This window comes from Saccopteryx leptura, chromosome 3 (assembly GCF_036850995.1).
Source record: "Saccopteryx leptura isolate mSacLep1 chromosome 3, mSacLep1_pri_phased_curated, whole genome shotgun sequence".
Lineage (NCBI taxonomy): Eukaryota > Metazoa > Chordata > Mammalia > Chiroptera > Emballonuridae > Saccopteryx > Saccopteryx leptura.
The window spans coordinates 22,268,452-22,290,709 of record NC_089505.1 but is presented as its reverse complement, the minus strand read 5'-3'; the positions used below and the strand labels follow the sequence as shown (position 1 = coordinate 22,290,709).

General features: G+C 41.0%; 1 protein-coding gene across 3 annotated transcripts in view; it reads left to right on the top strand.

The window, feature by feature from the left end:
• The window catches only part of AIG1 (androgen induced 1), a 205,710-nt gene that overhangs the window by 47,652 nt on the left and 135,800 nt on the right, over window positions 1-22,258 (top strand). For all 3 annotated transcript variants that reach the window (XM_066373092.1, XM_066373091.1, XM_066373093.1), the window contains exon 2: window positions 2,491-2,646. In XM_066373092.1, the coding sequence (XP_066229189.1) occupies window positions 2,491-2,646 (156 nt within the window). The remainder of the gene's footprint in view (window positions 1-2,490; window positions 2,647-22,258) is intronic.

Here is a 22,258-nt window from a genome sequence, read left to right as displayed (position 1 = left end):
GTTTACAATCAACAGGGACTGGATTCTACCAATAACTAGAACGGGCTTAGAAGTGAGCCCTTGAATGAAGACTCAAGGTAAGGACCCTGAGTGTGGAACACTTTGCTTTGTTGTTACAGTTCTCTGAGCAGTGAAGCCAGACTCACCCACCTGGACTTCTGATCTACAGAACTAAAAACTAATCAATTGATATTTTTAGTTCATAGTTCTGTTGAGGCCCTTGTGTCCTTTCCCAGTTTTATCTTCCTTGTCAACACCGCCGAATTCAGTGTTATTAATTCCCATGCATTTCTTCATATTTTACTTTAGATACGTACCTCTTTAAAATTCTTTGCATTTTTTAAAAATTTATTTTAATTTTCAAATAAAGCTTTTTTTTTCTGGCTTCCTTTTTTCATTTGTTTGTGTTTGTTTAATGTTTTGTTGTGAGGGTGAAAAATTGATAAGTGCTTAGAATTCCACTGTATGAATATAGCACAATTTATTTATCCAGTCAGCTGTTAAGTGACATTTAGATTGTTTCAACTTTTTTGAAGGAATGAATGCTGACATGAACTTTCACATTGTTGTGACGAGAGAATCTCTGTAGGGAACACCCTTCATAGAGAAGTCAGTAGATGAGAGTATATGCGTCTTTAAAGTACTAGATATTGCCAATTAGTCTTCAAAGTAGTGGTCCTAATGTGCATTCCCACCTTAAGCTTTCTGGTTGCTCCACATCCCTATAACCCTTGGTTCTGTCATAATTATATAATTATATAGGTGGAAATACAATCTTGTTGTGATCTAAATTTGCATTTCACTGTTGTTGATTAGGCAGGACACCTTGTAATATGTTCACTGGCCAGATTGGCGTGGGTATTATTATTCCTGAGTAGGAACACTTCAATTTCTCAAATTCTAATAAGGTTTTACATACAGACCTAACATCTAAAGTCATAACATATGCTATGGTAAATGTTCTCAAGGATAAAATTATTTGCTGAATCATTTCACTTTTTTCTTGCCAACCGTTCAGTTATACCATGCTCAGTTGTGGGGAGCGTCAGCTTCCCTACTCTGATTTTTCTGGTTCTACAAAGAACAGCAATACACCTTAAATATTTGAAGCTAAAAGAAAGGCTAAACTATTAGGGAGAATATAACATTACTCTGGCTAAGATTGGCTCATAATAGCAGGATTTGGTGTGCTTCAAAGATCTCGGTGTATTATATATAAACATACTGTAGGATTTCTGTTTAACTAGGCTTGATGACAGAGTCACCATTATGGGGAATTTCCAAGTGACTTCTATATAAGTTTGAACAGAATGAATAACAACGTGAGTGTGCCTGTGCCATGCTAAGGGATAGAGCCAGGTAATTTTGAGGGTCTTCCGTCCTTCGGTTTTGTGCCTCACTGAGGAGCTCATTCACAGAGCTTTCACACATTTTCTTTCCACTGCCAACATGGAAATTTAACAAGAAGAGATTTTATATATATAATATATAATGTTTTTTAAACAGGTAATGAGTAAAATTTTACCTTTTATAAATAAATACATCATCAAAAAATTATCTCTGGTAGAAGAAGCCAGAATGATTCCCCTGAATTTCTTCTTGGTGCTAAATGGGCATAACGGATGAGGATGAGCCCAGCAAATGTATTTTCTGCCCTTTCCATAATTTAATATTAATTATCATTTGCCAAGCTGTATTAGAGAATGCTGCATGCCTGCACTCGCAGCTCTGGATTATCAATACTTTCATCCCCGCTTCAAGAATTTCACAAGTAATTGAGCTGTTGAATTTCACCATTCTCCCTCTGTGATATTCGAAGTAAAAACATAGCTAAGGCAAGTAAGTGATTCAATTGTAATTGATTTGGGAATGTACAATTGGTTGCTTTATTTGAGGAAAACGGTGTGATTCCAATGCCTTATAAAGATTTTAGTTTATAAAAACTGAACACCTGAGAAGGAGATCATGCAGTTTAAGTTTGAGAACAAATATTTGCTCCACATCAGTCTTGATTATTGCATCCAGTTGACTTCTCTATGACTCAGGGACTAGAAGCTTTCTACCACTTCCTTCGGTAAAAACCTCTAAATCTAACAGATTAAAGCATGAGGAGATTTCTTCATATTCAGACTAACTTGTCTCATTTATTATTCAGACTACCTTGATCCATCTCTTTGCTTGTCTTAGATGTTTCTTACACCCCACTAGTCATTATAACCAAACCACGGATGCGATATTTGAAAATAATAGACAAGTTTTGATCATTGCTGCTGCTTTCTGTTGAACAGTGTGTATGCATACATGTTTGGCATTTGCCCTTAGGTGAGCAAACATGCAAGTAATGTCTTTAAGATGAATTGTCTCACCTAACTTTCTCTTTTTTTTTGGTGTCTGATACTCTCTCGTATGCATTGGGTTGCAAACTTGTACCTCATTTGCTTGGGTCTCTTTAGATCTTATGGGCTAATAGCAGCTGTTCTCTCCCTGCAGGTAATCCAGGCTGTCTTCTTCGGCATCTGTGTGCTGACCGATCTGTCCAGTCTTCTGACAAGAGGAAGTGGGAACCAGGAGCAGGAGAGGCAGCTGAAGAAGCTCATCTCCCTTCGGGACTGGATGCTGGCTGTGTTGGCCTTTCCTGTTGGGGTTGTGAGTATGACATAGAATGCATTTCACCACAAAAGAGACTTGGGTCTTGTTTCAGACTGCTAAGAGAAATAGGGTTCATTATAGGAGGTAGCCATGTTAGTTTGCTCTAACTACCATTTCATAGCACCCAGACTGGGGGCTTTGAACAACAGAAATTTATTTTCTTACAGACCTGGAGGCTAGAAGTCTGAGAGCAAAGTGTTGGCAGGGTTGATTTTTTTCTGAGGCCTCTGTCTTTGGCTTATCATTGGCCCTCCTTTTCTGTGTGTTTTCACATGTTCTTCCCTCTGTTTATCTGTGTCCTACTCTCTCTCCTCTTCTCATACAGGCAGAGATTGGATTGGGGTCCCCCAATGACTTCATTTAATCTTAATTTAGTGTTTAAAGATCCCACTTCTAAATACAGTTTGAGGTATCATGAGGTCAGGGCTTGAACATATAAATTTGGGAGGGCACAATTCAATAATTTCTTAAGCTGCCAAAACTTGAAATGTCTGGTCCTTGGATCTTTATGATCATTCTAGTATTTCTGAACTTGAGAGAGATGAAATCAGCATTAACTCATCCTTCCTCGGTTACCTAACTGTGCCATTAGCTGATATCACTTAAGTAAGTGTCTCCTAATATTTGGGTCTGTTCTGAACATGTTTGTGCCTGTTGGAAATACAAACCATGTATTTAAATGTCCAGGGGCCCATGAAATTCTATAGATGTTTTACTTGTGTATAGCAAGGAGAAGAATGAGAGAACTCATAAATCTCAAATGTACAAGTAATAGTGCATTACCTAATTCAAATTCAGCTTTTTCATTTGCCAGCTGATTTCTGGGAATAGTAGACACCCAAGTGACCTGGGCTAACACATGCACCACATCTAAGGTCCAGTGTATCAAGAGTCAGAATATTGTCTGGCCTGTGGTGGCGCAGCGGATAAAGCGTCGACCTGGAAATGCTGAGGTCGCCGGTTCGAAACCCTGGGCTTGCCTGGTCAGGGCACATATGGGAGTTGATGCTTCCAGCTCCTCCCCCCTGTCTCTCTCTCCTCTCTCTCCTCTCTAAAATGAATAAATAATAAAAAAAAAGAGTCAGAATATTGTTTTAAAATCTTTTCAATGGCTCTTATAGATATTTTTCAGATCTGTATCTAGCAGAAGCCTATACATGCTTGTTCTAAGACCAATTAGTAAGAGCCCAGACTATCACTGAATTGCTTCTTTTATGTACTGTGTTGTATGTTCTTGGATAAAATAGCTTGTCACTCTTGACATCAGCATAAAGGGTGTATTATAACCTAGTCACACTCCTCCTCTCGTTCCCTCATTGTTATCCCCTGAAAACCTAAATGGGTACTCAGACTGAAGCCATCTAACAACTGTCTCGAATTCTGTTGCCTAGCATAACAGAGTTAAATGTTGGGGTTTTTTTTGTATTATTTGATATTTCCTTCTTTGGACTTGCCTCATAAAATTCAAATGTTCTCTATCAAAATAGTTATCTAAGAGAAAAATGCCATTGGCATAAGGTATAAAAACATATACTTCCTGAATAAAAGAGTTATCTGGAAAATTTAAGTCTGTATCCTCTTTTGATTCTTTTCATGTCTTACTCCCTTGGTGTTTCTCTATAGACATGTCATTGCCTCTGGAATTCTTCCCTGGCTAGCAGGAATGCAATAGTAACACAATACAAAACTAAATAGGAACACAATAGTAGCATGTTTTCTGTTGGCTTTGCTCTCCCTCTGTTATGTGATGTCAAACTGTGTCTCTCAGGCTTAAATTGTGAGTCTCGCCACTCTCATCAAAGGCTCATTACACATGCTCTTTAGACATCTCGACATTACTTTGGCCAGAAGCTTTTTGCACCTGCTTGAGACCTGAGCTATTTTTCAGCTTTCAGTGTCCTTCCTGAATCTCGTCCATGAATGCTTTGTGGTTTGGGAAAGGGACAGGGGACTCTGTGTTTGCCTGCTTGTTTAATGACATCTGATATTTTCCTCCATGTTTCACCATGTGTGTTGTTTTCTTTGTGTCTTGACAGAGGAAAGAGAAGCAATAATGCCTTTAATTTTCTCCTCTCTTTTTAAACCAAAAGTCATAACATCACATTTCCATCACTTATGTATGCAGCTTCCCGAGGTGATAAACTTAACAGAAAATTTTACAGACTAAATAATCAGAGAGGTGCAGCAGCTTCACTGATTTTGTTATTCTGATTTTTTTTCTTGCCCACTGATGTTTTATAGTCAATAATTACATTTCTCATAATCTCTTCTGTCTTTATGAGTCACTTCCCATTTTATAGTCACTAGCCTTAAGTTCCTCTGTTCATTTCTTTCTTCCTCCCTCCCTTCTTCCCGTCTTTCTCTCTCTCTCTCCATCTCTCTTTCCCCTTAATAGTAAGAAGATGCCTGTCCCATAGTCTCCAGAAATCTCCTTATGTTTTCCGCTGTTTCTCTCTTACTCTTTCATTTGACTTTTTGTACCTATTTCCCCTTCTACCAGACTTCTCACTGTAACCCACACGTATTCATTTTGAGGCAAAAATTGGCAAATGGCTTCTTGCCAGACCTCATTAATTTTATTATAAAATCACATTTACAGAAGATATGCAGTTGGCTTTTTATATGCATTTAACCTGTTAAATAACAAAAATTTAATGTAGTGATTTTAGAGATCAAACTGGCTTTATTCAATAATTCATGAATTAGACAGTATTCCATCTAGCAAATTGAAAGGAGCTCCACTGAACTATAGAAGAGGGAAGATTTTTTAAAGGTGGAAAGGGGGCAGAAAAGGAAATGATTAGGGAAGAATGATTTGTTTCAGGCAAGGTTGCCCGCCGAAGAGTAACGAAAGGGGCCTGGATAATCTCACTAATGCCGACCAAGTCATTCATGTTAACTGGTTAAAAGTTACACTTCTGGGAAACTAAAACTACAGCTTTCATAAGTGTTAAATCTTGGTTTCCTGACATGGGGCCTAGCACAACTGACGCCATTTTGGGTCTGTTGTCTCTTTTTAAACAAACCTAAAATATTTTCCTCATCAAAACATATAATTTTATAGTTGTTGTTATTGTTGTTTTTGTCTTCCTTTCTCCACGGCTATTCCCCAGCTCTCTTTTCCTTGTCTCTGCTGCGACCTCAGAGCTGTCCCCTGCCCCTCTGTGTCCCCCCGCCCACCCCAGAGCTTCCAGCTGCTAAGTGCACTCTGGAATGGCACTGTGGTTTTGGCTTCATCACTGAAGATTTGCTTCCTTGTTAAGCTGTAAGGCCTTCCTGGAGCAAAGCCACAAGGAGTCACTGGAAGAGGCATAATCTTTGCTCTTCCTGTGGCTCCCGGCCTGGAGCGAGGCACCAGGCAGGACAGCAGGATGGGTTTCTTACATAACAAAGATAGGAATTGCACTGATGCCCAGGACCTACCGGACATGTAGTTATACGTGTAGGACTCTGTGCTGTGTGAATATTTTATTATATGAGCAAATGATTAATTATAACATTGGTAATTAAATGCTTTCTACCCATGTTGGTTGACACAGTTAAAATCTTAAAGGGCAAAACACCTGAGGACTCTCCCCTCCCTGGATCCCTTCGATCTGGCTCTAGATTCCTAAGGAGAAAGAGGCAGAGTCGTTTAGAGCCAGCCCATGGTCCCTCCAGGCCTCCGGGCTCGGACTGCCCCAGGACCGGCCCCTCTCAGCGCGCCTCCCCCGCCGCGCCCTGCTGCTCCCTCCACCACAGGCCTCCCATTTGTCAGCCAGAAGTTTGCGGGGAAAGTCATGTTACTTTTGCTTCCTGGCGCAGGGCGGAAGGGCAGCAGGCATAAATAGAGGGCATAGAGGCAGCTGAATTATCACCTCTGCTCAGAGCCCCCTGAAGAGACCTCTCAACCCCATGCTTTTCCTGGCGCCTCCATTATCTCTCTCTCCTCTCTCTCCTCTCTCATCTAAGGGCAAAAACGGCAGCAAGAAAGACATGGGTAGGTTATCTAAGATGTCTGTTTTCTACACTAATGCTTCCTCCAATAACAAGGTTAATTGAGAGTTGACAGTAATTGCTTTATGCGGGCATGAAACACTCTATATGGTTTTGTGACCTATGAACCTAATGCATCTACCGCGCGTGTGCTCTACTCGAGGATATAGAAAAATAATGAAACATTTCAATCGAAGATAAGGAGAGTAAAGTTTCTCTCAGAATAACCTTGAAGAAATCAGGCAGAGTTTCTCGAGTGAACGTAGCATGTGTCCTCTGATTGGAGTAGATTCCCATAAATGCTAGGCTGGCCTCGGTTAGGCACGCTAATGGCCGGAAACCACCGCCACTCCCAAAGCCCTGCCGCTCACTTCGCAGGCGTGACCCATGGGAGGCTCTCCTTACCATGCGCAGTGTATTTCTGAACCCCGTCACCCTTTTAAAGAAGCATTACAAACAATTCTATGACATTATGTGGTCTGGAAGCACTGAAGCTTATTAGGAGCAATCAAACGAAGAATGTCTTTTGTCCCCTGTGAGTTTGTTGACTTTTCTGCTGGCAGATACTCTTATAGTTCAGAGAATAGGCTAAGATTTCAACCAAAAAAAAAAAAAAATTAATAATAAATTATAAAGAAAAAGAGGAAGAGCAGGAAAAAAGATGAGTTTGATGAATACGAAATGGCCCTTCTCAAAAATCCTTCGTGTCTCCAACTGCTCCCCAAAGCAGTCCATTTAATGACAAACAACAGTCTTGTGTTTTCTGTTCATTCAAGGCTGTGCAATCCACTCTCATCTCCTCCCCAGTATACCTTTGTCCTTGGTGCTCCTTGGTTGCTCTAGAGTCTAGAGCAAATGCTGGCTACCGCTACACTGACCTTGCATGCTCAGGGTGAAGATGGAGGATGCCCTCCACTTGATGCAGAGAGAATGGGTCCCAGAAGGTCCTGGAACTTTGCATATGTTCTAACCAGCAATGAGCATCTAGTGCAGGGGTCCCCAAACTTTTTACACAGGGGGCCAGTTCACTGTCCCTCAGACCGTTGGAGGGCCAGACTATAAAAAAAACTATGAACAAATCCCTACGCACACTGCACATATCTTATTTTAAAGTAAAAAAAATGGGAACAAATACAATATTTAAAATAAAGAACAAGTAAATTTAAATCAAGAAACTGACCAGTACTTCAATGGGAACTATGGGCCTGCTTTTGGCTAATGAGATGGTCAATGTCCGGTTCCATATTTGTCACTGCTAGCCGTAACAGGTGATATGACGCGCTTCCGGAGCCTTGATGCGTGTATCCCACGTCACCAGAAGTAGTACTGTACGTGAGCCATGCTGCGCTTTGTGGCGCCGCCACATACAGTACTCCCGGAGCACAGGATAAGGATGGATCCTGTGCTCCTCTCACTGACCACCAATGAAAGAGGTGCCCCTATTGGAGGTGCAGCAGGGGCCGGATAAATGGCCTCAGGGGACCGCATGTGGCCCACGGGCCGTAGTTTGGGGACCTCTGATCTAGTGTGTACGGAACAAACCCGCATGGACCAGGATGAACTTTTCTGAAATTTGGCCGACTTAGTAAACCATTTCTGGTGTTATAATCATGGTCTTCTAATTACTTATTGAATATTTTATATGTGCCAACCTAGTCTAGAATCCTTTAAAACTTGTTTTCATTCTTGTGATGGAAGTGTATGTACGGTGCCTGTTTCCATATATTTAGGAAACGTATGGAAAATGGAAGTTGAAATTTCAAATGCAAACTCTAACAAAATGTATCTAGGAATTATCTTTTAAAATTGATTCTTGTGAATCTTCATTTATTGACACACTAGCTAACTCTACCATCCTTAAGAAAAATTTCGTGATGCATATACATTTAGATTTTATACCCCTATGATTGAAAATATGTTATTTTTATTTCTAATTTTTAAAAGTAGAAGTTTGCTTTAAATGAAAAAAAAACATGTCAGGTAATATTAATTACTAATTTTAATGTCAGTTAATGTGACACAAAAGGGAAGGGAATTTGATTCCATTTGAGGTTGTAAATAAAAGCAAATGCCTTTCCTTTTGTTTGGATATTAAGGGGGAAATTTTTAAAAGCACATTGTTTACTTTATTCTACAAACTCTGGATTTAATTTAAAAATACCCTTACTACCCACTGATCCTCTCTTGATTAATTGTCACACAGGTGCGCACACTCGAATTCCTTTATTTTCTTTAAGCCTGGGCGATGTTTCAAGTTTCTTCACTTGCCCTTTTCCTTCCCATTCACCTTTGAAGTTAAAAATCTGCGAAGTTGTGTTTTGTGGCGAAACCTAGTTCATGTGGAGTTGAGTCAGCAATATGCTTTCCCTCCGCCCTGAGATGAGTGTGAGCAGAGTTGCCTAAGAGGGGGAGTTTACAGATGAGGCTACAGTCAAGACCAATACACAAAATGAGCCTTTTCCACCCCAACCAGGAGAAATGCTGTGAAGACTGTAACTACCTAACCTAGGTGCGCGTGGTCTTATACTTGTGTGGGGTTTTTGTTTTGTTTTGTTTTTTTTATAGCCTTTTCAAAAGACCATAGACATGAGGTGATTAAACAGATGTACCTGCTAGGAAACCAGGTTGCTTCTCAACCATCCTATGTATCCTTCTGTCTGTCCTAAATGAAAACCAAAGATTTTCTGCCCAGGTGACCTACTTAGTTTGGGGAAGGTCACATGCTCACTCAGAGTACTCTTCTCAATGCTTGTAAGACAAATTTCTTCAACATAAAACATCATCTCACTTCAACAAAATTTTATTGTAGGTGCCAATATTAACCGCAGTACAGTGAAAACCTCCTGTTTATACCCAGAACAGTTAAAAGAGAGAAGTCTGCTAGGCAACAGGTACTGAGTGTAGAAGCCAAAATATTAGTGACTAAGGATCAGTCTTGTCCTTTAAGGCAGTGGTCCCCAACCTTTTTTGGGTTACGGACCGGTTTAATGTCAGAAAATATTTTCATGGACCAGCCTTTAGGGTGGGACGGATAAATGTATCACGTGACCGAGACAAGCGTCAAGAGTGAGTCTTAGACGGATGTAACAGAGGGAATCTGGTCATTTTTTAAAAATAAAACATTGTTCAGACTTAAATATAAATAAAACAGAAATAATGTAAGTTATTTATTCTTTCTCTGCGGACCGGTACCAAATGGCCCACGGACCAGTACCGGTCCGCAGCCCGGTGGTTGGGGACCACTGCTTTAAGGGACTCGCAGTCTCGAAAAGGTGACTCCATAAGCTATGCCAATAAGTAAACTAAAAGAGGGCAAGATGAGCATAATACACGTCTAAGGTACAGAGTAGCCCAGAAGAGGAAGGGATTAATTTTAGTGAGTAGGAGGTCCTGGAAGACATCCCAGAAATGATGATATTTGAGCTCTATTTTGAAGAATGACTAAAAACGTACTGGATGTATAAGTTAATGGTACTTTCACCAGTAAGTAACAGTATCCCCAGATATCCACCTGGCTCACTTTTCCATTTCATTCAAGTCTCTGCTCTGATGATTAACCCTCAGAAAAGCTTCTATGAATAACCTATATAAACTATCCCCTTACCTTGCTTTACCTTCTCCATGATGATTACCATTACTTGGCACATTGCATGTTAATCTTTTGCTTCTGTAGTGTCTGCCTCCTCTGACTTGCTACATTCCCTGTGAAACCAAGGAGGTTGTATATTTGATATACTGCTGCAGCCCTAAGCATCAGGAACAAGGTCTAAATAATTCAGTGTTTGCTGAGTGAATATCCAACCAACCGTGACTTAAGCAATAAAGATACATATTTAATAGCCCCCAAAACAAGAAGCCTGTATGCAGGTAGTTTCAGAGTGATATTCCTCAGGATTATCGTTTGAGACTTAGGCACTTGTCTCTTTTCCACTTTTCTATCTCCAGACTGTTGGCATTTTGTCCGTGGACTCACCAAGGACAAAAACCCTCCAGAGAGTTGATAAACACCAAGCTTCATGTCCTTCACAACCATGTTCAGGGCAGGAAGAGGAAGGAGTTCTTCAGGTAGCTCTCCCCCAGTGTCTGTCTCTTCGTCAGGCAAATGGGTCTTTCCTGCGGCCTCTGCCAGCGGACTCGCCCGCAGGTCTCCTTGGTGAGGACTGTCTCTCGGCTGGAACAAGCAGCCTGGGAGGCTGGGAACACAACTGGAAACAGAAGGGGCCGAGGTTACTGTGGGGCTTAAACTAATTCTGATTCATCCTTATAGATTGGGACATTAGTCCCCAGACAAAATCAGGGGTTTCAAGAAATATTATAAGTAACAATTTTGAGACTAACAATTATGAGAATAACAATTTATATTTAAAAAGTACATAAGAACTGATTATATTTGAAGTAACATTGTTCATCTGTGTTCATATGAAAAATAGATACAGTAAAACTATGAGACTAATCATGGACACTCTCAATCTTGGCCATGAAAGATACATGTTTCCACTTATTGTCTACCAATACCCTTTGTGTGTGTGTGTGCATTTTTATCAGTATGATTGTAAACAACTATCTAAATCTGACATTTGAAGAGGTTCTCCTCAAAGTAAGTCAGATATGTTACACAATTGACCAAATGGTTTATGTTCAATTTCTGAACATATGAATTTCATCAGAGGTGGCTCCGCTCTAGACCACCAACTCAGATGTGCAGACAACCAGCTCCTAGAAGTAAAATCTTCCTTTAATATTTCCCTAGAAATTGTAGAGAATTATCTTGCCCTGTGTTATTTATAGCATTTCCTCTCTTTCTGGGCAAAAAGCCACAAAATATCTCAGAAAACAAAGCCAGCATCTTTCCGTGTTTATATCCATAAGTGAAATATATATTTGAAATATGTGATCCAGAAAAGGTAGACTTTATCTTCAGGAACATTAATAATGTGATGCATATTATAAAATAGACATATGATTTCTGTTCTCAAAAATATGACCCCAAACGAGGATCTTTTGTTTGCACTTGTGTAGGAGACCAGGAACAAGATGCAATATTAGTCGTTGGTTTAAAAAAAAAATAGAAAAGAAAAAAGAAACACTATTCCTTTTTCTTCTTCCTCTTCATCTTTCTCTCTCTCTCCCCCCCCACCTCTCTCTCTGTCATTATCTCTGCTTCTCTATATATCTACCTCTGTCTCTCTCCCACCTGCCCCTCCATCCTTCTACCCCAGTCATCTCCTTCTTTGTAAAAACAAAGAAACAGTGATTAGCTGTGTGGGTGTTCCTGAAATTGGTAGAGTCCCTGTGGGCATTTTGAGGTGACTCACCTGTTTCAGCTGGATTGACATTTGCTGTTACTTTACCCGGTATCAAAGGGGACATCTCCGCACTGTCCCCTCAAGGAAGGAGCTGGTAGACTTCCCACCAACACAGCCTTTACCAATTGTTAGCTGTGCCCATGCTACCAGGCTGATTTGTTTGTTTATTTGACTGCAAGTAGCCCGTCCTAGATAAGACTTCCTTTGTCCTGCTTTCTCACACAGGAGCAAAAGTTAAGGCAAACTTCAGAGTCTGGGAGCCGGTGCCCAGGGACGCAGGTGGCACGGTGGGAGGCTGGGGAGAGGAGACCGGAAACAGTGAGGGGGGGAGTGTGTGTCCACACTGCCCCGACGGCCCTGCCAGTCCCCTGGGCTCCTCTGAAGGGCAGCTTTCCAAGAAGTTTCCGTTCAATGTGTCCCTTTGTCTCGTGAGGTGCGTCTGTGCTCCACTGACACACAGGAGCACACGTGTCCCGGACTGTGGGCAGTGCTGGCAGAGTTGACTGCCACAGGCGGAGTGAAGGCAGCTAGCTGTGCCGTGGGGAATGGAGGGGTCCCTCCACCCCGACCATGGTCCTGCGCCTCTGGCTTCCCTCCACTTGGTGCATTGGCCCACCGAGGGGAGACTGGGGAGGGATGAGAAACTAGAAAGAATCCTAAGATTCAGTTAGCGGTGTGCCCGAGTTGGAAGGCACCAGTGAAAAGGAATTTTCTGTGCTTATATTGATCACCTCACCCTTAATCGTTGGAGAGTCCTTCTCCTTGTTTTCACCTTAAAAACCAACGACAAGAAGAGAATGACCACCTGCACACCAGGACAAATAACCAGGCAGAAAGAAGCATCAGGGCCCCGCACCCAGAGAATAACAGGAACACGTGCATGCCCAGGGGGTTGCTGTCGAAATGCACAGCGAGTCTGCAAAAGAAAACAGCCCCTGGATTCATTGAAATAATAATATTTTTATCTGAATATTCAGAAATGCTACCTGTTCCCTTTCCCCTCCCACATTGCCTTAGAGTTTTAATGAAGACACTTCGTTCCTAGAGGCATTGGCTGTCCCCTTCCTGTCTGGTTCCAGCTGGTAGAGGAACAGTTCCACTTACACTGTCTGCGACTTTTCACTGTCCCTTCCCATCGTGGCAAAACACGCAAACAACTCAAGAGGTTGAAAAAGCTAATAATGAGAGCCAACTTCTGCCACTTGCTGCTGTGGCCCGTACACGGCTCAAGTCTTTAGTCTAATTATTTAATTATTATTACCCCAACCAAATGATGTCAAGTAGGACTTGACATCATTTCCAAATCACAGAAGATGCTTCCATTTTAGTTTTTCAGATGGGGTTCCCACTTTCCATGCCACTTGCCTGAGGTCCGCAGCTGGGAAGTTTTACAGCCAGAACTTAAAGCCAAACACTCCAACTAATAGAATACTTGCTCTTAGCAAGTACTCTCAACTTTTTTTTTTTTTTGTATTTTTCTGAAGTTGGAAATGGGTACTCTCAACTTTTTAACAAAGCAAGCTTACCTTTACTTTTCATCATTTGCCTGACAGACATTTTCAGCTATGTAGGTAAAGTCTGAGCTGACCACAATTTCTAATTTAGGAAAATGAATTAAATAAGAAAGGGAGTTATGCAGAATCTGGATCAAAAGTCCCTGAAGCTGCTTCCTTGAAGCTGTTTAACAAAAGACTTCGTTTGTGCTTCCTGTTGTTCCCTTCGATATATTACTTGGCATAGATAGCCATAGGTTCTGTGCAGTTTTATAGCCAGGTTTGCAAAGTAAAAATTTTGGCAAGAAACGAAATTCTTTCCACAATGTCTTCTCTTTTCAACAATTGAGTATGGATTTCAGCTATCACATAATTACCCAATATGCTTATTTGCAATATGTGAAGATAAGGCTTCATCAATAGAATTAATGACATTTTTCAAGTGGTTATTAAATGTTTCCAGTATCATCTGTAAGTCATGCCTGGGCTGCTGAGAAGGCATAGTTCACAGCTGCACAATTATAGAAGGGTATCTTCGGTAAGAAATGATCCAGCATGTTCAGCACGAGTATCCTAACACATGAACTGTGCCTACGCAGTGAACTATTTTACTAAGAGTTCCTTCCTGAAAGGCATTTTGTTCTGCTAGATCAAGAGATTTGGTGGATCACATTTTCTTTTCTTTCCTTTTTCTTTTTTTTTTTTAATTTTATTTTTTTAATGGGGTGACATCAATAAATCAGAGTACATATATTCAAAGAAAACATGTTCAGGTTATCTTGTCATTCAATTATGTTGCATAGCCATCACCCAAAGTCAGATTGTCCTCTGTCACCTTCTATCTAGTTTTTTTTGTGCCCCTCCCCCTCCCCCTTTCCTTCTTCCTCTCCCCCCCCCTTAACCACCACACTCTTATCAATGTCTCTTAGTCTCGCTTTTATATCCCACCTACTCAGAAACATTGATATGTAAAGACACATGCAGCCCCATGTTCATTGCAGCACTGTTCACAGTGGCCAGGACATGGAAACAACCAAAAAGCCCATCAATAGAAGACTGGATAAAGAAGATGTGGCACATATACACTATGGAATACTACTCAGCCATAAGAAATGATGACATTGGATCATTTACAGCAAAATGGTGGGATCTTGATAACATTATACGAAGTGAAATAAGTAAATCAGAAAAAAAACAGGAACTGCATTATTCCTTTTTCAATTTATAATTTATTCTCTCACTTATTTTTGACAAGGATTTGAGGTGGTCTAAGTGAAATTAGTTCATCAGATCTGTTCAGCCTCGCTGGTCTCGGTACTGAGCAGGGATGGCTGCCTGGAAATAATGTTGCCTATTTGGATAAGTGTCTTCTATATTATGTTGCAAGATACACAGATAAATTTCTATACACTGTATCTTGAAAAGCTGAGACAGCCAGAAAATCAAGGAGACACTTTCCCTTCTAGCATATTTAGTTAACACTTAGCGAGTGCTACGTCCAATCACTGTGTCACACCCCCCCCCCATGAATTTGCATACCTAGGAGGGGGTCTTATGTGAACAAGAGGCAGTAAACAGTAGAAGGCTCACTGGTCCCTGAAGACTGTGACACCGGCAAGAGCACTGGGGCACTGAGGGTGGGAACGCAGCTCCCACCTGGCCGTAATAGGTGGTTCTTGCTTTGCCTCAGTGCCACCTAGACAATAATCCCTGCCGTGTTGGGCCTGGCCAGTGATGTTTGATAAACACCACTTTGTGCTTGAAGAGTCTCAAGCAAAAAAGAATAGCAAGGGGGGAGGAAAAAAGAGGAAAGCTCTAGAGCAGGGGTCCCCAAACTACGGCCTGCGGGCCGCATGTGACCCCCTGAGGCCATCTGTCCGGCCCTCCGCCGCACTTCCGGAAGGGGCACCTCCTTCATTGGTGGTCAGTGAGAGGAGCACTGTATGTGGCAGCCCTCCAACGATCTGAGGGACAGTGAACTGGCCCCCTGTGTAAAAAATTTGGGGACCCCTGCCTAGAGCAGCGGTTCTCACAGGGGTCGCCTAAAGCCATCGGAAAATACATATTTTCCGATGGCTTTAGGCGACCCCTGTGTTTTGGTCGTTCGACCCCCGCCGGGGTCGCCACCCACAGGTTGAAAACCGCTGCTCTCGAGCGAAAAAAAATCATCTACATGAGGTAGATTTCCGTTGAGTCTCCTGGGTCTTTTCGCACATCATCGTCAAACCAGATGTTTTTCTCTGATCTCGGCACCATCCTGAACTGCTGGTCTCAGACTAAATAGTTTAGTATAACCTCTTGGCTCTTACTTGACAAGAAGTGTTCTTCAGCCACACACACACACACACACACATACACACACACACACAAAATCCATATGAACATATGAATTAGCAATTCTAAGGGGTGGTCTAAGCAGATGACAAGGAATTCAGGTAGACCAGATGCCGATGGAGAAATCCTGCCATGCTGTCAGGCAGATGGATGGTTGAGGCTCAGGCCGAAATAGGCATGCATCTGTGAGCCCTTTTGGCTCCAAGAATGGCCGTTTGCTTCTTGACTCTTTCCATTCTATTTATACAATCTAAATCATTGTGGAATTTAAAAGGCAAAAAAGAATGTCCACACAATTTCCACAATGTGCATGTATTGCTTTTAATAATTTTAAAGAACCCACAGAAAGGTATTAGAAAAGACCTCGTACATCTACTCACATTTGGGAAATAATCACAATCATATTTGCAAATGTTTTCTCATGCTCTAGATTTAGAGGGTGAATTGTTCATAGAAGAAAAAGAAGGAAGATTCGTACACAGTGGATGTGATCCTGAAAAACAAATACTCCAACCTCTCCAAAAGTTCTTTTCCTGTTGCAAATTATGTACAGAACTTGTTACATATTTTCCTAGTCTGTTTATGCATATAATCTAAACTGAACAAAAACAAAATCTTAATCTCCTTCTTCTCCTATTAACATAACAAATGGGGGCAGCGAGGGGTCCATTTGTGGGTGTCCCAGTGTGCTGGGACAGTAGTCAAGTGTCATCATAGCCCAGGACGAAAATCCAGTCACTCAGTTTTACTGGTCTATTTTGGGGTGATTTTTCTTTCAGTAAATGAACTCATTTTAACTAAAGTTTACCTCAGAAAGATAATTGAACACTCTATAATGGCAAAAAGATATTTCAGGAGGCCTGGAATCTGCATAAGTTCTTCTTAGAAGCAGAACAGCTTTGAGAAAGACAACAGATAACCAGAAGATGTCTGGGTGACCTCAAAATCACGGCAGTAATTGGATGATATTTGTGTTAGGTCATCAGATGACTTCAGTCTGATGCATCCTTTTGTACCAGGATGAACTTGCTGGGTAAACCAGAATGCTGCCTTGGTTTGCCCTGTTCTCTGTACAAAGCTGAAGACACATTCCTGCTCTTTTATGTTTGCAAGGTGCTCCCAACTATGATGATCACTTTTCTCTTGTTGACATGTGTTGCTTGGGCAGGCTGTGATTCATTTGATCTGGCTTCAACTTCTACTGTTTTAGTAGCATCCTGGTCAGAATGTTCTGTTACTACACCCAAGGCACTGAATCTAGGCAGTCATTGACACACAGCCAACGAACATAAGAGGCTTCTACAAAAGATGCTCTAATTACTTAACTTACCTAATTAAATTTTGTTAGAGTCTATTAAATAAGATTTTTCTTAACTGTATTCTTAGGTGGTAACTTCAATTTCTTAAACATTTTTATTGAATCTATCGGGGTGACACTGGTTAATAAAATTATACAGGTTTCAGGTGTACAATTCTATAACACATTATCTGTATATTATATTGTGTGTTCACCACCCCAAGGTCAAGTCTCTCTCTGTCACTATTTATGCCCCTTTACCAACTTTTCCATATCCTTTCGGCCCTCTTTCCCTCTGATAATCACCATACTGTTGTCTGTTTCTATGATTTTACTTTCCTTATGCTAAGTGAAATAAGCCAGTCAGAGTAAAGGAAGTACCCTATGGTTTCACTTATATGTGGCTTCTGATGAACAAAATAAACTGACAAACAAAATAGAAACAGACTCATAGCTACATGGAACAGACTGACAGCTGTCAGAGCGGATGAGGGTTGGTTGAATCAGGTGGTAACTTTACATTCAAGTTGCAGTTAGTTGGATGTCTCTCCTACATACTTATGGCTGCCCTGTGGATACTCATTTTAATGTAATTATATCTAATAACTAGATGGTAGTCTTCTTTTATTAGAGAGAGATAACAAGTTTGATTATTTGTTGATTTTTATAGTGACGAAAGTCCAAATGGTTTTCTGAAAAAGAACTTCTATCAGTGCTAATTGATTGGCAGTGGTTCCCTAACATAATAAAAATAGTTTGGTGTGAGGTTTATGGATATGTTGAATTATTTTATTTGTTGTCACTTGACATTCTGAAAGTAAAAGAAAACTTGCCTAGTTATTTTGGAGTGAAATTCAATTTAAAATGGACCTAACTTTGAACCCATAAAAATTTTGGTTAGTCATTAGAATGCTAAGATGACCCACCTTGTCATCTTAGGTTGTCACAGAGGGACGATCTCACCTCTGTGAAGCCTATAAAAACAAGATGTAGTCACAGGCGTGAGCTGTGGAGACAAGATCTGGTTTCTAATTTTGGATCCATGACTTCCTAATGAATCTACCACTTTGTTTTATTAGCTCTCAACATCTTGGATTCCTAATGTAAAGACAGGGCTCAAAAAAATCTAACTTACCTGAGTTCTTTTGAAGGTCAGTGAAAGACATAGAGTGTTTAGAATAGTACCGGGCACATGACAAGCAGTTTAAGAATGCCAGTGTCCTTCAGTCTGCCCTAAAAATGGCCTCACGTCACACGGAACCTTTCGCTAGATGACAGCATCTATTGGTGCAGTTTGATGCCTCCCCATCACAGACACTCTCAAAAAGTTACGGAACGCAAGTTCTGAAATTCCAAGGTTACGTGTAGTCATGCCATCCAAAGTTCCAGAAGAAACTCATATTTTTAGATTTCCAAATGTATAGGGATTTGCATTTTTTCTATTACTGACTTCAAACTTAAACTGCATTTTGATCAGAGTCTTTGAGTAGTAAGATACGATATTCTGAATTCTTTTTTGAAACTTGCTTTTTTAGTTTAAACGGTGGTCAGTTTTCATATTCACAGTGTGTCCTTAAAAAGAACACACATTCCAGACAACTACCTGAAAAGCACCTATCGCTACAAGCCCACATGATGGTTGTCTTAAGGTTCTAATGACTATCTTATGGTTATGAATTTTCAGGGTTGTTTTTCTTTCTCTTTCCTCTTTTTTTTTTTTTTTTTTTGTATTTTTCTGAAGCTGGAAACGGGGAGAGACAGTCAGACAGACTCCCGCATGCGCCCGACCGGGATCCACCTGGCACGCCCACCAGGGGCGACGCTCTGCCCACCAGAGGGCGATGCTCTGCCCCTCCAGGGCATCGCTCTGTTGCGACCAGAGCCACTCTAGCGCCTGGGGCAGAGGCCAAGGAGCCATCCCCAGCGCCCGGACCATCTTTGCTCGAATGGAGCCTTGGCTGCGGGAGGGGAAGAGAGAGACAGAGAGGAAGTGGGGGGGTGGAGAAGCAAATGGGCGCTTCTCCTGTGTGCCCTGGCCAGGAATCGAACCCCAGTCCCCCACATGCCAGGCCAACGCTCTACCGCTGAGCCAATCGGCCAGGGCTCTCTTTCCTCTTAATACAGAGCTAAGGTTTCAGCAGGATGTTTCCTCACTGTGCTCTTCTCTGCCTGTGGTAATCTCTCATTCACTCGTACCCTGAACATGTGACCTTCCGGGGCGCGAGCTTTATGCGCAGTCTTGATCGCCCACCTCCCGAATCCCACAGAGCTTTGTAAGACAAGCTCAGCATCTCTGTGGTTGGATGGGTTCCTCCGGAGGGAAGCGGGCCCTGCGTTTGCTCACCGCCTGGGATTCTCACTCTCACTTCGACTTCTGTAGTTTCACCACGTTTTGTCACGTAGTCATTTATGTTAAAAGATGAGTTTCATTTTCTGAATATGTTCTGGAACAACAAAATCAAGGCTACATAGTATGATATTATATACATACATCTAAGAAGGGGATATATATACATGCATAAATATGACCATACACATATATATGTGAGTGTGTACATTTCTTCCTTGTATTTGACACTAAAAAGAGACACTGAAAGAATTGTTTTTCTTTTTTTCTTTTTTGACACTGAAAGAATTTTTAAAGTCCCACACAAGCTGGTATTACTATTCTCAGGAAAGGGACTGGAGAGAGAATGTGGGGCCAGACCACAAAGGGGCTTTTTTGTGTGTGTTCAATTTTTGTTTAATTAATAAGATATCTTCATATATTGTATTTTATTTTTCAGATTGACTGTTTTATTGTTTTAAATTTTTATTGATTTTATTGCGGGGATATTGGTTAATAAAATTACATAGGTTTCAGGAGTATAATCTATAATACATCATCTGGATATTGTATTGTGTGTTCTTCACCAAGGTCGAGTCTCCTTCCATGACCTTTCTCTCCCCATTAGGAATTCTTCCATCTCTTCCCACCTCCCTTTCCATCTGGTAATCACCATACTGTTGTCTATGTTTATGAACGTTTTTTCTTAATCCCTTTACCATAAAGTCGCTCCACTCTGACTGTTGTCAATCCGTTCCATGTAGCTATGCCTCTGTTTCTGTTTTGTTTGTTTATTTTGTTTGTTAGATTCCACATATAAGTGAAATCATGTGGTATTTGTCTTTCTCTGACTGGTTTATTTCACTTGCCATAATAATCTCCAGGTCTATCCATGCTGTTGCAAAATGTAAGATTTCCTTCTGTTTCATGGGCAAGTAGTATTCCATTGTGTAAATCTACCACAACTTTTTTATCCACTTATCTACTGATGGGCACTTGGGCTGGTTCTAAATTTTGCTATTGTAACTAAAGCCGAAATTAACATATATTGAATTAATGTTTCAGGTTTCTTTGGATATATGCCCAGAAGTGGGATTGCTGGTTCATAAAGCAATTCCGTTTATAATTTTTTGAGGAAATTCCATACTGTTCTCCAGAGGGACTCCACCAATCTGCATTCCCACCAACACTGCGTGAAGGTTCCCTTTTCTCCACATCCTTGCAATAGTTGTTTGTTGATTTATTGATGAGCGCCATTCTGACAGTTGTGAGGTGATCTATCATTGTGGGTTTAATATGCATTTCTCTGATGATTAGTGACATTGAACATCTTTTCATATATCTATTGGCCATCTGTATGTCCGCATTGAAGAAATGTCTACTCAGGTTTTTTGCGTATTTTTAAATTGAATTGTTTGAGGTTAAGTTGTATAATTTTTAAATAGATTTTGGATATTAACCACTTATCAGGTTTATCACTGGTAAATACATTCTCCCATTCAGTGGGTTGTCTTTATGTTTTGTTAATGGTTTATTTTGTTGTGCAAAGCTTTTAATTTTATTTTTCAAGCAAATGGGAAAAGGAGGCATAAGAAATTTTAAACTGTGATGCTCTAAAAAGTTTTGAATAAGATAACCCTGAGGCCAAGATAAAGCATAGATAGAATTTTAAGAAAAATGAAGCCTGTAAATCTCACCAAGAGGCTACCTCAATAGTCAAGGGTAGGGACAGTATGGCCTGGAACTTTGTGAAAGTTGGCTCAGCATGCAGTGGTGACCACAACATGCAATGGTGACCTCAATGTGCAGTAGTGACCTCAGATCCAGGAGCTTCACTTCTAGACATCTTTTCCTCTTCAGTACCTACAGAAAGGCCATGAAGGAATGGCCTCTCTGTGGGCCAGACCCCTCAGGTTCAGTGCCTGCTGCACCAACTTGTGTGGCTTAAGGGCTTCCTTAGCCATCTATCTCCTCGCCCCGATACACAGAGACTCTGATGCTAGTCATGGCGTCTGTGTCCAGAGCAGCCCTAGTTTCTGGGCTGGCATTGTTCTCATTCTTTCCTCCTGTTCTTTTTTTTTGTCTGTATGGTTTTTTTTTTGTGTGTGTGGGGGGGGGGGGGTATTTTGCATGTTTATTGGTTAGTTTGTTTGTTTGTTTTGGCCCCTAGTAGTTTCCCTTCCTTTCTTGTATGTTCAGCGATATGTTTGAAAGTGTATTTGTTGTCAGTTCGGTAGCACCCAGAGTCCGCAGCAGGAAGGTTTCCCGGTGTGTCTAGTCTGCGGCCCTGCAGACAGCTAACCCCCAGCTGTCTTTACCAAAGGCAGCCTTTCCTTTCATTGTTCTCATGTGACTTTCATTGTTCTCATGTGACTTATAGTTTATTCATTTTTTTAAGTTCTGTTCATTCACTTTTACCATCTTCTCTTGCTTTCTCTTCTCTTCTTCATCTAAATTTTCTTCTTTGACCTCTGTTCTTGAATGGATAATTATCTGATCATAAATTATATTTATGGTATTCTGGCATTTTCTGGTTTATATGGTTCAATTACCTTTTGTGGGGAAAGGGGGTCATATTCCACTTTATCTCTCTCTTTCTGTGTGTGGGGAATCTATAAATACATTCCATGCTCTTCTTTTTCTTATGATTGCTCATCCTTAAATTGGTCTGCTTTTCCTGAGCCAGCTATTTGTGAACGGCTAGACCTGGAAACAGACTGAGGAACTGAGCTAGGGCAGCTTGAATTTCCAACTGTTTTCCACAATCACTCCCTCCTCTGGAGAACGGCTGTTCCCTGGGCTCCACTCATTTCTCCTCCCTTGACTCATTTTGATCGCAACCCTCTTGCATGGTAACAGGAAGCTTGGTCTTTGCCAG